The 19,460-nt window shown below is 32.7% G+C and overlaps 1 protein-coding gene across 1 annotated transcript in view; it reads left to right on the plus strand.

The window, feature by feature from the left end:
* Positions 1–515: 515 nt before the first annotated feature.
* Positions 516–19,460, plus strand: part of raptor (regulatory associated protein of MTOR complex 1) — a 123,452-nt gene continuing 104,507 nt past the window's right edge. The window contains exons 1-4 of the mRNA XM_035362570.2: positions 516–781; positions 7,489–7,591; positions 7,695–7,855; positions 10,581–10,661. Coding sequence (XP_035218461.2) covers positions 638–781; positions 7,489–7,591; positions 7,695–7,855; positions 10,581–10,661 — 489 coding nt within the window. The 5' untranslated portion in view covers positions 516–637. The remainder of the gene's footprint in view (positions 782–7,488; positions 7,592–7,694; positions 7,856–10,580; positions 10,662–19,460) is intronic.

Genomic DNA, 19,460 nt, shown 5'->3' on the forward strand with positions numbered 1-19,460 from the left:
TTGTGCGGTGAACAATTTTTCCACCCCCACGTGACGCCCCTGTACACAGCATATCGTTCCCCTGAAAAAAATAGCCTAATCGTTCTTTTTCTTTAACCTTCGGTGTGAATGTCCCTTCAGGGTTTTCGCTGGCTAGACATGAATGTGTGACATGAATGTGCAATATTGCGTACTTTAACAAAACTTGCCACACTGATTATGTAACTAACGTAGCTTTCAAAAATTTTAGAAAGCTCTGCTAAAAGCATTTCTAGTATTAAAAAAATCCGCTTCTCTATTTATTATTATACTTTCGTTGAAAAGAATTCCTTGATAAGAATTCATATTAAAGAACAGCATTCATGTGATCCAGGAATTGAAATCAATGAATATTGAGATTAGTTTTTCTAAGCAGCACTTTTATATACGTTTACCTATCTTCCCCCCCTCCCCTTTCTGACATTCGGATGTCCCATTTTCGTCTGGCGGAAATATGTCTAGACTAGTATGAAGTGAAGATCACTTTCGAGATACTGTAAACAAATGTGGCATCGATAAGTAAAGGGATGGGGAAAGTTCGCATGAAAACGTTTATGGTGTAGTTATGAGACCCTTTAACTGACCGAATGATTTCTCGTTAATAATTAAGAGTGGAAATATGACTATGTTTGATTTTTCTTGCAACGAAGAGGCATGCGATCTCCCTGACTGGTTTGTGCCTATCGCATTTAACGGAAAAAGGCATAATGAAAAAATTGAAGGCAGTAATTCTGATACGCACACATGGAGAATGAAGGACCGGGTATTTAATTAGAATAATTCTTCTCATTTTTAGGAAATTTTTCCTAAATATTTGGCGACCATAATCAATGTAGAAACTTTTTTTTTTTTTTTTTTTTTTTTTTTCCTGAAATTGCAATAAATATATTTTTAATGAAGGCTATAGCTTTATAGAGATTTATTTCAACATTGATGCATAGGAAGAAGTAATTGCATAGTAATTTAAAATAGTTCAAGAATATTATTCTAAAATATATGTTTTTCTACTTAGATTTAGAATTATTTATATATTTGTTGTCTACTGTATTATAATATTATTACTATTTTAAGAAATTAATTATTTCAAATACAATGAAATATCTCTAAAACTTGAGTTCGACACGATTTTCGTTTTCTCTCAAGGTGGTCATCTTAGAGGAGACGACGTTTCATGATGGCTATTATTCATTAAATATATTTCATGGTACCCCTTGGCGATTTTTTGGGGCATTCCTGTTTACATGAGAATATAACATAAGAATACATAAGGAGAATAACATAAGAAATAAATTATAACATAAGAATGGGAATACATGTTATCTAATCGACATGGTACAAAAAGGAAATAACGATTTACCTTATTAAAAAATTTCTGATTCTTTGATATGTGCGACACACAGAATTCCTTAACAGCATCCAAAATCTATTGAAAATTATGTAAACTAGAATGTACAGCTGTCGCCACATTAATTCACAAAAGTAAAAATGAAAAATATAATTCACAAAAGTAAAAATGAAAACTATCTTCTGTACTGCTGGACTGTCGGTAACATTTCTTTCAAAAATCCCTTTTTATTACATCCCACATATCTTCCATAGTGTTGATATGAGCTCCAGTTTCGAAATCCTTAAATCGCACTGTAATTTACTGAGAGGCGAACGAAGCCATTGAAATTCTTCATTTATACACTAGTCAGCCAGTGTTTTCTTTCACACTTGTTCCAAAGTGTAAAGAAACTTCAACTTAATTGTACCACTAGCAGGCATTTTATGGTGTGAAGCACAAAAAAAGCAGTGTACTTCCTAACCGGCATCTGTACCTAAGCAAGCCCTTACAAATATTTCCATGTCAGTCAAAATCGCTGCAGTCGCGCGTTACAACTAATTGCATCGCAACAGGGTTTCCATAACATTCAACTGCTCAGGTTAACATAAATTAAACAACAACTTTCCTATAATCCAAGGGGTACCTTAAAATATAGTCTAACCTGGAAAACATTAGAAACTAAAATTTTATAACATCTGCTTGGTGTCTCCAGCATGCTTCACCACTGAGACAAATGCTCCCTTTGTCCCACCCTAGCTAAGCCACTGATATTAACCTCATATGAAAGTATTCCGTGTATGGGATAACTTTTAGTAAATATATGTAATTTTAGTATTGGAAATGCTGTGCTTATATGATAACTCCTAGTAAATATATGTAATTGTAGTATTAGAAATGCTGTGCTTATGATAACTCTTAGTAAATATGTGTATATTTTTTAGTATTGGAAATGCTACTATGTTCACTGTTTTAGTTGTGTATGTTTCCATGTTAGCGAATATGCTTTTTCTCTGTGGTGCATATATTGTCAACTCTGCATCGTGCGTGTTATAACTTTATTCGCATGCATAATATAATAAGGCATGGCCACACAAACCAAATAATACGCTTACCAAGTTCCATTATAATCAGAAAGGCATGCAGACAATGTGAAATACTTTGTTTTTCATTAGGAATTTAGCAGAGCAACATTTGTTTGGATATTTTTGCAGTAATTTCAGTGATGTATCCCTGTGTATGTTTTGCTTATTTATAGTCTTCTTTTTCCATAAGTTAGTTGCAAATATCTTGACATTTTGCATTGTTGTTCTTTTTATGTGCACAGTAATCGATTTTTGGTAAAATCCTAGTATACGGGGCAGCCTCGGCACGATTTTGAAAATTAACGCCAATACCAAAAATGACCCAAAGAACGTCCATGTGTATACTATACACTATATCCTATTACTACATACGTAGTATATGCAATGTGTAACTGTATATATTCTTTGAATGGCCCGTTTTCACTCATCGTATATGTCTCGTTTTTACTGCTCATCATAAAGTTGCCAAATCCCGTGTGTACCGGATACTAGGATTAAACCTTGATTTTTTATTAAAACAAAACGGGCAGTTTCAACACCAAAATCTTAAAATGAAAAGGAAAAAAGGTGCACAATGTCTTTAAGTGAACGACATTACATTGTCATTACATTATTTAAAAAGCCAAAGACATTATTTAGAACATTATTTAGAAACATTGGCTTATCTTTGGAATATGGTAACAGGTAGTTTGGCGACATTTTGGTAAGGCGATAAAGGTTACTAGCTAGGACTTTAGCAGTGTACATGGACAAAGTCAAGAGTTTGTGCAGTGCCTGCCATTTTTGTGCAATTCTGGGATGTTTTTTTAAGTGAAAATAGGTTGATGTGTACATGGATACCGTGGATGTGCAATTCTTAAAAACGCGGCAAGCAGGGGGCGATTCTGCACTTTCTCCCAGTTTCGCACCTAATCTTCGTCGTGATTAAGCACTTTTGTTCTATAAAAGTTCTAGCATAAGAATAATTCGGCTAGTAGATTGTTGGGGGGGGGGGTGGAATGCCTTTACTTCGTGAAAACAAAATGGCATCCAAAAAAAACTAGCAGTTTGCTGTAGCAGGGTTGGTCGCCAAATTTTCGCCAAAAAATCTCCAAGTTACCATAATCCGAAGATTAACTGAAACATTATTTAGAAAGTTTTGAATTAGAAGCATTATTTAGAAAGTCACTTAAAGAATTTGTCTTTAAGTGAATGACCAAAACTGGTTCTATCCGAGTTCTGTAGCATTCCATTATTGACTTGTTGTCTGGCATCTTTGTATATCAGCAAAAGCCGTGATCATTGAACTGAAACCACCAGCAGCTGGTGCTAACACTCAAACAATTGAACTGATTGGAAGATTCTGAAGCTAAAGATTCTATTTAGAGTGCTGAATACCACATTACAATCTTGCAGAAGCATGGTGAAGATGTACTAATAAAAGTGATGACTATTTTTCAGTAATGCTATGTGATTTCATAGAGCAAACAGCTGAACGACTCATAAAAATGGCATTTTTAAAGGTCACTCTTGCTTTTGTTTTGTAAAATTTGAAGGAATTTAAGCCATGAATTGTTGTGGTATCTGAAAAATATCATGTGTATCTAGTAGCACTATCTAAAAAATAAATATTTAACTAAAAGTAGTAGATCACATATCAATGCCAATAGCTTTCTACAGAATAGGGTGGGGAGTCCTAAGTTCCTTATTGCTGTGTGAGTTATACTTAAAACCTCTATACTTGGATATAAAAGTAGAACGCAAATGGATGATCTGCCTATGGTGATATAAACTAATTATATATGAACCTGGGAATGAGGAAACATATTTCTCGAGTGTATGAACTAGATTCAGGTGATTTTTTTCCCCTGCCATTATATGCAAATCTCAGCTGAGCATTTTTTGTTAAAGTAAATTGAAATATTTAAAAACCGCTATTTGAGCAAAGCATTTATCTGTTATTTATATGATTCTGAAAATTATAACATCATGAAGGCAAATAAATATCGAGTCATCCAGAAAGTTTTGCTTCTTTTTAAGGACAAATACATAGTATAGAAACACAAGAAAATTTCTTTGAATCGCATAAGCACCTGTTTAATTTATGACTTTTCGTCATTTCTCCAATAGCTGAAAAATTCTTTTTTAAAAAGTTGTAACGAAGTTGTTGAGGTCTGTTTGATATTCTCCAAAGAAATTAACTCCATCCCACAGAGTCCTTGCTAGGGTTTTCAGCACCCAGGGGCAACTGAAGATTTCGCGCCCCCTACTGCTTACCAAGGATGGAAAACATTTAATTCTAAAATGTCTTAACATCAATTTGGCGTCCCTTGGATTCTGCGCCCGGGGACAGATGTCCCCCCTTGCCCCCTCTAGCTACACCCCTGCCATTCCATTCAGAAAATTTTGAAGACATGAAAATGAGAGAGGCAAGGTATAGTGTATATTTAAGGGGGACACAAGGCATTCCACCCACATTTAATAAGTCTGACATACATCGAAATATGAGGCCAGATTGTTATGATAAAAGATGACACCTCTATGTATGAGTGGTCATTTCTGGGCTTTTTGATTCAGTTTCTGCTTTTAAAACTGCCATTTAGAAACAGAATTTTTTAAAATTTGTCTGATTTAAGAGCTACAGTTCATTGTGTAGAATTTCCGTGTAGTGCCTCGATACACAAAGCATTACATTTTTGGGATGCTGTGCTGCCTCTCGCTCGATGTTAAAAAGAAGTGCATTTGGCTTACCCATGATCTTTTTCTTGAAATATTATTGTATAGTATCCACTTCTCATCTCCAGTAATGAGCCATTTCAAAAAAAGAGCATCATATTGTTTCTCTTCAAAGAATCGTATTCTAAAATTTGAGCCAGCGTCTTCTGCACTCTGTTAAAATATGGGGTATCCCATACATTGTAGTGACTTAATACCCAGTCTTTTCAAATGATCATGCAGTATACTTTTTGGAATATTTAGTCTGTTTGATAGTTCCTGAACTGTATAATGTGGATTTTCAGTAGCTTCTTGTGATAAGTCCTTATGTATAGAGGATGGGCATCATCTTCGAGACGTAGTAAATTTCCACTAGCAAACTTCGGAACTGTGTTATGAGAAACAGGACTTTTCCCATATACAGCATAATTTAATGAGCACTTTGACAAGCTTTCCCCCTTTTTTTTCTTAATAAAAAAGCATAATATAATGAAAATGAAGTTGGTCCTTCATTTTTAGCATTGCACTGGGGAGGAGATAAAATTTGAAAAACCGCAGAATGTTCCAGGTGATGTTTAATGATTATTTTCAGTGTAAAGAAAAAATGTATATGTTACTGGTTTATGTGTCTGATCTAATAGTATTTTTATGCACTTCCATTGCATATATAAAAAATATGTAATAATAATTCTTGAAAAAAAGTAAATTGAAATAAACAATATAGGAGTTGTAAGAATTTCTTTATTATATAGTCTCTCATTCATTTTGTTATAGCTTGCATTGAATTATAAAAAAGTAGTTTTATGCAAATGCAGATTTTTATGATACCATTTTTAAATACAATTAGAAATCAATTTTAACAGCTAAATTGTATCAATTTTAACAACTAAACTAAATTCACAAAGCTAAATTTAGGAAAGAGCCATTTAATTCCAACACTAAATATTATGAATTATTTTTCTTAGCAGTGAATAGATATGGATAAAATAGTTTTTTATATATCCTTGTTAACCCTATTATATGCACAGCATCCTCCCAGACAGCTTTTCAGTTCACCATATATTTTTGCCAATGTGATCGCGATTATGATCCTTCGTATGGGAATATGGTCCTTTGTATGGGAATATGATAGCATAGCATAGCATAGATTTAGCACAGCATGAACTGCACGCTAGAAGTTTTAAACGTACATTTTCTGCATACTAGAGTTTAATGTGGCTCACATTAAAGCATCATACACCTCATTTTTTTCTTCCTTCTTATTTTAGGATTTTGGTTCTGAGGTTGTATGTTATGCCAAGTTTGTGTATTTCTTCAGTTTCATTTTAGCTTGTTTTGTTTGTGGTTTATGTGATTATGGCAAAGCTTCGAGGGTTATCTGCCTAAGAGGAGGGATGCCTTTGTGGAGGACTTTCTAAGGGAAACTGGCTCGTATATATGTTACACGAAGGAAAAACCATGAAAATGTCCATGCAGCCAGCCCATGCATGTGATTCAAACCTCAGACTGAACTAACAGTGTTCAGCGACTCTACCGATCAGCCGTTGGTAGGCCATTTCTTCTTAGCATAAACATTACTGCATACATGGGGAGAACAGCAGTGCCAAAAAAAGGGTGTGTGTCTTTTATGTAAGAAGAATGCAATAAAATAAATTTGATGTCTTAAATAGGTATGAAGATAACATAACAAATGTTTCCAAATTTGCCAGTTAGTTTATAAGCTATTTCTCCCTCTTTTCTGCCTTTGTGGTGTAACTTGGAGCACACTTAATGCATGTTCAGTAGGTCCGGAGTTCGAATCCTGGCAAGATTTGAAAAATTTTAAAAGGCTCGAACTAAAAGGTGCCTGAACTGAAAGTTGGTGGACAATAATTTGCCCCCAGCAGGATTTGGTGGTTGATTCTTGTGATTCCCAGTTATCCTTAAAAAAGGAAATTATGTAAAGTATTTTCTCCCTCTTTTCCACATGCCTTCATGATGGAACTGGAAGCACACTCAACACATATTCAGGATGTCTGGAGTTCGAATAATGGCAAGGGCATTTTTTATTTCTCAAGTTTCCTGTCTTCGAAAAATTTTAAAAAAATTCTGCAAGTTTTGCGACTTTTTAGCATGAGTGCAGACAATCAGAAAATACCAAGATAATTTTATTTCGTGAAACTGTCTTATGTTTTATCACAAAACATATTTAATTATTTTGTTTTCTTTCTGAATTATTTTTTAATTATAAAATTTTATATTAGTTATCAAAAGCAAAGAAACCTATATGTGAATGAATGCAGTTATTTGTGTTTGAGTTATCTTCTTGTAATAATATACTGGTATTGTTTTCAAAATTTTTTATTATATTCCTGTTTTTATTTCCAGATGAAGACTGTCAGTGTGGCCTTAGTTTTATGTTTAAATGTGGGTGTTGATCCACCAGATATTATAAAAACTCAACCTTGTGCCAGATTAGAGTGCTGGATTGGTATGATTAATACATATTTAAATTTAAAATTTAAAAGCATGCAGTTTTATTTTAATTTACTTATTTAATCTAAAAATATATTTTAATTTAATTCATTTTTCAGATCCTTTGTCTCTTGTACCTCAGAAAGCTCTAGATTCAATTGCAGCTGCATTACAAAAACAATATGAAAAATGGCAGCCTAGAGCTAGGTATAAACATAGTCTTGATCCTACAGTTGATGAAGTAAAGCGGTTATGTACCTCATTGCGTCGAAATGCCAAGGTGTGTTTTCAAAAATATTTATTTTATTCCAGATATTAATTTTTTTTTTTTTTCAATTAGAACGAAAAGTTTTTTTCCTGTAGTAATGATATATGTAATGATCTAGCATCTAGCCAGTTTTAAAGATAGTTTTGCAGTTGAAAATGTTATCTTTATTTTCTAACATAGTTTCTACTACTGTTGAACACATTTAATTTAATCTAAGCAGTTTTTAACAGAATGGTAAAACATATAGTATATGAAAAAGTGGAAAGCAGACACATCTGTTAGAACATTTTACTAATAGCTGCATGTGATTGTGCGTGTAAATCTGCGTGTGTTTCTGAAGCACTCAAAAGAAAAAAAAGGAGGGAATAGAAAAATTATATTAAATGGATGTATTTAAAAATCCTAAGTTATTTTATTTCTCAACAGAAAGATGTAGTAGAGTTGTATTATTGCTGCTTATTGCTTTGGAATTAATACCACTGCATAAAAGATTTCAGTTTCATTTTTCACTATCATGTGTGCATGTCAACAGCATATGATAATTATTAGTTTAGGAACTTGGTTTCACTTTCCATTGTTATATTAGTTTAAGAGCAAACAGTATTATAGAAGTAGCATATGACAATCATTAATTTAGAAATGACACATTTAGAAAGATTAGATAAGTATATTATTATTATGGGATAGAAAGTAGAGATTTCAGTTACGAGAAAGACTTTAGATTCATTAAAATTAAAGTTAGAATTTTAATCTTAATACAAACACAGGCATATGCTAGTACAAGCGTTATTATTATTTTTTTTTTGTTTGTTTTTAGAATTTAAAGTTGTCTAAATATTTTTTTTGGTACTATTCGGTTTCGAGGGCCGTAAAAAATCGCCAAACTATTGTTGATACCAATGCTGCCAAAAATAATTGCGGCAGCCCTAATAATTGCGGCAAGAAAGGAGGTATATAATAGTAAATAACTATTTAAGATTGATGTTTTAATTTAGATGAAAGGTTAATTTCATATAATACTTTTTATTTTTATGATTTATATGAAAAAGGCTAAACATGACTGAATGGAAGCATAAAAGTAAATAACAATTTCAGATCATTATTATAATTTATATAAAAATTGCTAGACATAACTGAATGGATGCCTGCATCGCTATTTCGCTACCGACTTATCGCTAAAGCATAATTTCATCTCGCTGGTTGTTCAAACATAATTTTCTATGATGAATGATGCCTTTTCTTTAAAAATATTCTCGGTAAAGTGCAGAATGGCGCACTTATTTGTTTGCCGCTTTTTACGAGGGTAAAAAAAATTGGATTTTTGTCAATTTTCTTTTACTTTTCAAGTGAAAATAGGTCGATGTGTACATAAATAATGTCAAGGGTGTGCACAGTGCCAATTTTGTGCAATTTTAGTATTTTATTTATTTATTTTTTTAAGTGAAAATGTGTCGATGTGCACATGGATACTGAGTATGTGCCATTCTTAAAAACGCGTCAAGCAGTGGGTGATTCTGCACTTTACCCAAAATTCTATTGCCGAGTTTTCATCATGGGCAATTCCCAAATTAATCCATAGGATATCAAAAAAGGATTTAAAAATTAAACTAGTATTTCAATGGCGTCTTAAGAAATATAGAACTATATAAACTTACGCAATCTGAAATCAGCGCGTACGCTAGATTTGGCACGCTGTTAAATGGGCGCGTTTGCTAGATTTGGCGCTTTTGCGCGTACATTTTCGCTGCAATTTTGTTACGGCCCTCGAATCCAAATAGTATCTTTTTTTTTTTTTTTTTTTGTAATGCAACTTTAATTATTAGTTCAAAACAAGGTAACGTTAGATTGATATCAAGTTTTATAAAAAAGAAATGTATATATTTCACAGGCTCCTTTTCTTTAAGGAATAAAAATACTCTGCCCTGAAGGCTGTAAATATGAAATCTAATACTATAGTCTATGAAGTAAAATTAGAATTAAAAGAATCAAAAATTAAATTAAGGATGAAAACATAACTGATGATTAGTTATGAAAGATTTATTTCTCCTTTCTGACTTGAGACTCACCTTTCTTTGAAATCTTAATATTTTTGTTAAAATACTCTAATAAAAGAAGTTGTAAATATCTCGTGAATTAAAATTTGGAATAGTATTTTTATCGATTGAATTAGACATTTTATTAATAGGGGTGGGGAATTGGAAGTTAAATTTATGGAGAGTGCTACATATTTCGTAAAATCAGGAGAAGAGAATAAGAGGTTTCTTTTAACTGCATTTAACATCCAAACATTCTTTAGAAGGACTTTTTTTTTTTTTAATGAAAAGTCTGCTATTGTTCTATTTGTTCAATTTGCTTATTTTTTAACCTTAAGTATTTTAAGATTAATTTTTCACTTTTTATAGCTTTATTTATTAATTTAACTTTATTTAATAAAAATATATTTTAAATTTCCAAATATTTTTTAGAAGGAAATTTTTTAAAATCAAAAGTCTGTTATTGTTCTATTTGTTCAATTTGCTCATTCTTTAACTTCAAGTATTTTAAAACTAATTTTTAACATTTTGTAGCTTTATTTATTAATTTAACTTTATTTAATAAAAATATATTTGAAATTTAAAGCTGCACATTCACATTAAAAAAAGAACTAGTGAAATATTAGTAACTGTTTAAGTTTGTGAAGTGTTAATTATTTTAAAAATTTCTTTTTTCACTTACATAAGCTGCTTTAATTTTGCAGGATGAGCGTGTGTTGTTTCATTATAATGGTCATGGTGTGCCTAAACCTACAGCAAATGGTGAAATATGGGTATTTAATAAGGTAATAGTCATTTTAAAGCTAAAAGTACAAGTTTTTGTTACTTTAAGATTAAACATTTTGCAGTGTACATATTTTCATTAATATAATAGATTAAGTTTTAAAATTAAGTTATATACTTGTTGAAGTACTGAGAATGTGAAAGTACTTGCTTTTCCCCAAAATGTTTTAAATAAGTTAAAAACTAAATTATTTAAAGGCTGTGGACTTCACTTAAGTAAGTGCAAGGTATAATGTGTTTAAACTCTTTGCTACTGCTGTGGGAGATTGCAGACTGTTGCAGGCCTGTGACTTTGGAGCATTGAATGTCACAGTGTGCCTGAGAGCATTTTGCAAACAATGCAAAAATAATTCCTGATATGCAAAAATAATTTCTAACATGCAAAAATAATTTCTTTAAAATCTGCTTTTTCTCACGATATACAGAGTGTTTCAGCACAGCGGTTACAAACTTTCAGGAGAGAGAGTCTAGGGGTCCGTCAAGACACGTAGAGAATGGAAAACTACATAGCCGTGCATGGTCTGAAACACTTTCCTGGCGCAGTAGTAATGACACAAAACACAGGAAAGGAAAGACATGAACAGGGTGTGGAAAACATATTTATAATGGCATTTATATTTGTTAACATGTTTATTAAACATGTTATTAGGACAGCTAAAGTGTTGGGATGGCTTTCGCTTGTGTATGAGGTAGATGTCACTTAACCCTTTAAGCGGTCAATTTTTTTACCAGAATTGCTCCCAAAAAAAGCATATTTTTTTATTGCATATAATTAAGTACCATACTTAATAGAATAAGAATAATAAGAGTTTTTAATGTTTTTTTTTTCACTTTTAATGGTTTTACAGCATTTTTTATTTTACAATTTTGGAAAACAAAAACCCCTAAATGTTTGCTTTTTTCAAGCACATTTTGCATGCAGGGAAGAATGGTTTACAATTTCTATAAAAATTTCTCTCATACTTACTGTGAATTTTGACGTTTATATTTTTACAAACAGTTCAGAAGTCTTTTTGTGTATGGTATAATTTGAAGCATGGTGTAATGCAGAATCCTACGTCGCAGTCAGAGCAGAAATACCTTGTTTCTTTTCGTATTCTTTTTCCATTCTCATTTCTTTTAGAACAGCACACTGCGCATTGTCTTGCAGGTCTCATTTTCTTATCTGTGGGAGCAATTATTTCCAAAAAATGTCTCTCTGTCAATCTCAGAGGATTAGGCTCCGAACCTGGTCGTCCACATCAGAAATTTTGTCCCAAATGATATGTTTCAATTATACGGTCGACGAGATCAAGTCTAAATTCCAGTTGCGTACGTTTTCCTCCGTTTTTACGGTAGACAACATATGAGTTCCATATAGCAATATCAAAAATGTGGAAAAAAATCTTTCTGTAACATTTTTTACCCCTTTTCTTGATAATTTCAAAACTCTTCAAATTTTGGTCCATGCGGTCTACTCCTCCCATAGTATTATTATAGTCCATAACAATTTTCGGTTTTTCTTTCATATCAGAGCGGACTTGAATTTGTTCCATTTCAGTATTGTGAATTGTGGAAAGTAATGAAACTTTTTTTTTTATCCATCCACTTCATCACAGTAACTTTTCCTCTCTGAAAACCTATAATCTCTCCTTTTTTCAATTTTCTTTTCTGCATTTCTTTTGGGACTTCTTTTCTCTTGAGGTTTAGTGTGCCGTATGTGTCCGTTTGACATGAAACTAGTTTGTCTGCTAATTCTGGCGAAGAATAATAATTGTCTATTGTAAGACAGTATCCTTTATGAAGCAAAGGCTCCATCATTGTCAGGACAATTTGCGATGAAAAGCAAAGTTTAGAATATTCAGGTTTCAGAATTGTGTCTTTACCTGTATATATTATTATTGACCAGACATAACCAGAATTGGATTCGCACAACATAAAACATTTTACTCCAAATCTAGCTCTTTTGAGTGGAATGAATTGTTTCCATCCTAGTCGTCCTTTGAATAGCATAAGGCTCTCATCTATTGTTACATCTCGCTCTGGTGTCACCGTTTCACTAAATTTCTTATTGAGATGTTTTACAACTGACCAAACTTTAACTAATTTTGGGCATTCGTGATTTTCTTTGTCAAATGCTGCATTATCAGAAAAATGCAAGTAACGTTGCAAAAGACAGAATCGACGATTAGACATTATTTTAGAGAAAAAAGGTGTATTAGTCGAATATCTTTTGCTCCAATAATGATCAATTCCAGGTTTCTTTACAATTCCTTGAAGTATATTCAGAGCGAAAAATACATGCAACTCATTCACATTTGTCTCTTCCCAAAATTTACTCTTTGAGAATTGTTTTGCAACACTCGATTGGATGCACTGTTTAGCATATTTATTTGTCTCTTCCACAATTTTACTCATGAGTGGATAATCAATGAATATTTCATAAAATTCTAAAACATCAGAAGTGTCGTCAAATTGTGCGTGCACAGAAGGAATACCAGTAAATTTAAATTGAGGACACGGAACAGGTGGATTTTTCGCATCAACCTCGGTAAAAATCCTTGCAGAACACAAATCTTCATCAGAGCTGAGCTCACTGCATGATTCATCTGAGGAATAATCCAAATAATTAGATGAAATATCTGTATCTGTATCAGAATGTAGTTCATCATCTAACAAGAAAGTATTTTCGTCGTTTATTCCATCCATAACTTCCATAAGAAAAGACAAGGTTTTAAATTCACAAGCGTTGAATACAGTAGAACAAAAATTTCAAAGAAAAATCCCCCCTTTCCCGCTACAAAGAAAAACCCGGATGAAAAGCATTTCAGTTACATGGACAAGTCATGCCATCTGTCGAAAAATATTAATACTAAATAGTATCTTTGCAATATTGAAAAATACGGGCAAACCAGAAAAGGAAAGGAGAAAATATCTATGCCCGTACGCTGTACGGGCAAACCGGTTGAGGCCAATTTCGGGTAGCACGTACACCGTACGGGCAAACTGCTTAAGGGGTTAACATGTCCTCAACATTGGATGTGTATTGACCAGCAAGATGCCACACCTCACTTGCATTGACTATTTCCTCTGGGGGTCTATCAAGACAGTGGTGTACAAAACCCCTATTAAATGTGCTTATGAACTTGTTGCACACATTGTCCTGGACTGCTGGGGAAGTCCAGGACATGCCAGGTATTGTCTAGAACAGAGATGGGCAAACTGCGGCTCACCGGAAGGTTCTATCCAGCCTGCGGATAGAATTTTAATTTGCCATTCCGAGGCAGATTAAAAGAAATATATATTATATATTCGTCTCCTTTTCTACTTTGTTTAAATATTATTTTTTTCTTCCTTTTCTCCGAAGAACTGATGATCTTTGTACTTTCTCTATTTTTGTTCTACAAAACATAAATTGACGGAAATAGCAAGCACAGAGAGTTTTCAATCGATAAAGTGTTAAAAGCAGAAGTTTTTTATTAGTTATAGCTTTAGATTGGCACCAACAAGCGTTACCTCTTTCTTGGGGAGCAAACATATGGGAATCCAATATAGGTGAATTATACCTCTTAGAAAAATCTTCATCTTAACTTAATTATCGTAACTTAAAAACTTAATCTGTTTGCTGGGCAGCTAGCTAAAAACGACTTGTCTCATTTGTCAAGGTTAAATTCATTACCCTCAGTAAATGAAGAGAAGCTTAAGAATTATGAAGATGGCTCGAAAAAGGTGCATTTTGAGTTTGAATGAAGATTTCAAGATTTCAATGCCATTCAAACAGAATTGGATATTTTTACCATGCTTTTCAATGTAAATTGTGAAGCAGTGAAGTCATATTTTCAGCTTGAATTAATTGAGTTGCAATCTGACTATCATCTCAAGCAGTTGTTTCTAAATATGCCAAAGTTAGTTTTTTACAAATCATTATCGAAATTAAGTTTTCCAAATTTAATATCTCACACCCAGAAAAGCAGTGCTATGTTTTACTTCATCTTATATATGTGAAGAAGTGTTTTCAACCATGAACCTTAGAAAGAATTATTTCAGAAGTAGACTGACAGATGAGCATTTAGCTTCGCTCCTTAGAATTAGTACATCTCACTTCGAACTTCAATATAAGAACTTAGAAAAATGAAATCGCAATTTCATTCATCTCATTAACATATTTAAATTGTAATACTTGTATATTGTTTCTAAAATTTTAGAAATATTTATCTTGGTCTGCCAAACTTTTTTTTTTTCGATTTTTTTGGCCCGCGACCGAAAAAGTTTGCCCATCCCTGGTATCATATCTTCCTTGCATTGGAGGTGAGAGGCTTACATGGTTGTAATTTTAAACATCTTCTTTGTCTGTTTTTTTTTTTTTTCCTTATATGTTAGATTCTGCGTATAAACGTAATAAAACATGTTTTGTCTTACTGTTCATGTCCTTCTTTTTTTCTGTTTTTTGTTGTCATTATGGCACCAGGAAACTGTTTCCGACCATGCATTGCTATATGATTTTCCATTGTCTAGGTGTACTCTATATCTCTTGAAAGTTTATAACCACTGTGCTGAAACGCTCTGTGCAGGTTTTTGCATACATTTTTCAAAATGCAATTTATATAATGTAAGCAAGAAACCCTAATATTTAGAGTTAATGAAAAATAAAAGTACAATATTAATGATAATGATGATAATAAGGACAAATGAGGTCCCCCCTTGGCTTTAATTTTGGGTAGATAGTGAATTGATAAGCACATTAAATTTTTAAAAACCTGAGAATTTTGATTTTCAAGGCATCTAGTTCGGCTACAGAAAGATTAATATGATAAAATTAAGAACGCATAATGTATACTTAATATTTGTGCTATTAAATTCTTTGAAGTACTTTGTTAATATTGTACAATTTTCTGTAAAAGTGAAGCTATCTGAGAGTGCTTAAAGAATTTTGAAACATATCCAATTAGTCGTATTTTATAATCAGTGAATTTTTTTTTTTTTTTTAAATGACTATCTGCAATATTGAAGGGTTTTGGTTTTCTGTTGAAGTAATTACCTTACAAGGGTGATCTTCAAAATTATTGTGTAATGATATTCCAAGAAATACTGGTCACTTTCAGAGATGGTTGCTTTTAAGTGGTTTTACTGTATTTGACATTTATTTGTATAGCACTTTTGTATTGCATGTGCAGCAGAACCTGAATAAGATGTAGTACCTATTAAAAAAAAGTCCTCCTTCCCATTTCAGAAGTCTGAATTTTAAAAATTCCAAAATAGAACTCAAAAGTTGGTGGTACATTAATTTTTCATAATTCCTGCTTTTTCTTACTTAAGTCTACATTTTTATGAAGTGTTACTAATTTAATATGTTAAGAAAATATTGGGGACCTGTGAGAAAAAATATCACTGAAATTACTCGAATCAGAAACAGCTGTTTCTGATGTTCAGTGAGCAAGGTATGGTATTCTGGGTTATTGAGCTCTGTATCTGACCAGAGTAGCAGGAGCCAAGAACAGTGACCACACAGGTACCCTTTATTGACAAACATTCCCATTATTATTTAACTAAGTAGACCAGGAGCTACTGATTCACAATGCTAATTATAGATGGTGTTAGAAGACTGGTAAGGTCTAAAACAAGTAAGCGTAACAATAATAAGAAGTCACCACATCTGAACATGGCTGCTTTTGTTGCCACTCCTCCCACACACAAACAACTAGTTGGTCAGATCTATTTAATTGTCTGTGATGCAGTAGCTCATACTCCATCCCACAATATATGCCGACACATGTGCCAACTTTCGGTCTCTTGAACGTGCTCATGGACTTGAAACAAGCTTGTTTATATAGCTACACAAGTCTGTCAGTATATTGCATCTATCATATTTAGGTTCTGGGGGAGGCTTTGAGGCAATGTACATACCGTACAGGAAAAATATCACCAAAATTGCTTGCATCAAAAGTAGCTGTCTTTTGCATGACTGCAGAGTTGCCAACTCTCCCAAACTAGGCGGGAGACTTCAGATTTCCAACCGTTCTTCCGCCAACCCAATTTACAACATATTTCTCCCAACTTTATCTTATTCTTAAAATTTCTCGCAATTTATACGTAGCTTGGCCTTAATACTTCGTTATTTACACACATCCACACATTTAAAAAAAAAAAAAAGATTTTTGGATGTTTGAAAGCACTTATTTTTTCTCTTTATTTTACAAAGAAAACCAATGTCCTTTCATCATTGAGAAACTATGGTGCCCTTCTCTTTGTGAGCGAGAGCACATGTGTCCGAAAAAGACCTGTTCTATTTCTCCAGTGAACATTGAGCGCCGCTGCATATCATCTAGCATACATGGAGCATAAAGCAAGATAAAGGTTGTTATTTCGTTCACCTTACCACTGAGCGGTGTGAGTGCATGTGCTTTTGAGAAATAGTTTAAGAAATTACAATCTTTCGTTTTAGTTATGTCTGCAAAAAGGCAACTCTTGTATTTTTCAAAAATCGTGCACAGATGACTTTCCTTCTATTATTTCCTCAAGGGAATACAATTGTGATATGTACCTTTCGCCAGACGATTTTTCGGTGGAAGTGCCAATGTTCTGAAACATGTGCTTACACAAAAATCTAAGGGCAAAATGAATTCTATTGAGGAAAAAAAAAAAAAAAAAAAAAAAAAAAAAAAAAAAAAAAAAAACCCCGAAAAATCGAATTTTTCTATGGAAACAAAGGACCAAAATATTATAGAATGCCTGTTCTCTGCTTTTTTTACTGGAGCACAACCTGTCACTGAATGCATCGGATCAACCTTTATTTAGAAAAATGTTACTTGATAGCAAATTTGCTCAGAAATACTCAAGTGCAATGACCAAAATGGCTGCATTTGTTAAAGAAATGGATATCAAAAATAAATCTTCATTTATTGATTGCATTAAAACAATTCCATTCTGCCTCTCTATAAACGGAGGCAATAACACCAATTCAAAACTATAGCCAATTGTTGTTCCATTTTTCAATCCAGTGTCTTCAGAAGTTAAGGATAGTTTACACTTTGAAGGACATTCGACAGGCTTTGATGTATCACAACTAATTATTAAAAGTCGTAAAGAAAATGCAGTTCCTCTGGATAATTGCTCAACACTTGGTGTTGATAATGCACCAGTAATGTAGGCTTGAAAGCTGATGTTGCAGACATCTTGAAAAAGGGAAATTCAGATCTGAAAATTATGAGGTGACCTCTTAAATCATCTGAAAATTATGAACTGTCACCTCTTAAATTTAGCAACTGAAAAGGAGCAGCTTGTTTACTAATAAGTATGGATGAATACATTGTTAATATTTATTATTATTTTGAATGGAGTACTAAAAGGAAGGAAAAATTGAAACAATTCCAACACCTGTATAGTAATGAAATACAAAAAATTTTGAACCATGTGTACATGCTGGCTATCTTTAAAGAAATGTTTATCTAGAATCCTCGACCAATGGAACCTATTTCTTGCATTTTTAAAGAAGTTCTTGCATTTTTTAAAGTTAAGGCTCTATTAATTGTTATCAAATACGTAAAGTAAATGAAGATGAAGTTATTACTTACATTGTTAGAAATAAGCGTGAGAAAAATATAGATTAGAAAAATTAGTTAAGACTAAATTTAGATCCAGTATTAATAATGACACATTAAAAAAACTTTTATCAGCAAAAGTAGGCCTGTGTGGGAATTGCTATGAAAAAAATTATGAAGTTTTTTAAGCAAAATCTGCCAGTGTTAATAGCATTTGTACGAAAACTGTTTAAATTATTATTATTATTATTATTTTTTTGGTTAAAAGATACAAATAATATATATTTTTTTAATGTGTAAGTATTTTTGTACTATTTGCATTAAAAAATTAGTAAGTATTTAAACTTAATTCATTATTCAAAAATTTATTTTTATCATTTAAAAATTCTTTCTTTTTGTCAGTGACAAAAATCTCCTGATTTTTGAGTGTCATAGGTTGGCAAGTATGTGACCGATTTAGTGATTAAACTGTACTCAGGATCTCAAAATCAGAACAGAGCAGCAGCAGATCCCGAACATAGCAGAGCAACATCCAAGAAAGTCACCTAAATGGGCACCCTCTGTTGGCAAACATCGCTATTATTACTGACATGAAACAGTTTGTTCTCCAGTTACACTGGGGAACGCAATTTCTATTGAGTTTGATTTTTGAGCTATTTTAGAGTTAAATAGGCATGCTAATTTCAAAACTGTAGTTAGCTTTCTTCTATCATCTCAAGTTTTTTCCTCTGCATCTTATGTGAATGTGACCACTTTCCATAGCATTGAGCATGGATCATAGGAAGTATTAGTACTCTTCTTAATTAGTTGACATAAACCTTCCTATTCGCAGCATATGAATGAAATTGTAGGAGACTGGTGACATATGCATGCTTGTCTAGACTAGTTCAGTTACATCTGCAGTACTGTAATGAGGTGTTGTGTGTGGTTTTGATATAATGAAGCACATTACTACATTGAGTCCAAGCTCTTGCTTGTATACAAGGTTTTTAATTATATGTGAACTGTCCAGAGATCAAAGATTAAGTGATTGTTAATTTTGTATAGTGAAAAATGTAAGGGTATAACAAGAAAAACAAATGTAAAATATAGTTATCCTAGACCATCAGCTGTACATCCAGTGCCTCTTTCAGCTGAACTCCCAGTGCGTTTCAAAGAATTATCCTCTTTGGAAATGTAGGAATATGATTCTGGTGAAATCAAGTTAACCCCAACAATGAAGATTTTGAAATTGAAGATGATTCCATATGTAAGGGATTTGACCAGCATGAGTTGAAGGATTTG

This window comes from Stegodyphus dumicola, chromosome 7 (genome assembly GCF_044657685.1).
Source record: "Stegodyphus dumicola isolate Sdum_Otavi_A_Nest chromosome 7, ASM4465768v1".
Taxonomy (NCBI): Eukaryota; Metazoa; Arthropoda; class Arachnida; order Araneae; family Eresidae; genus Stegodyphus; species Stegodyphus dumicola.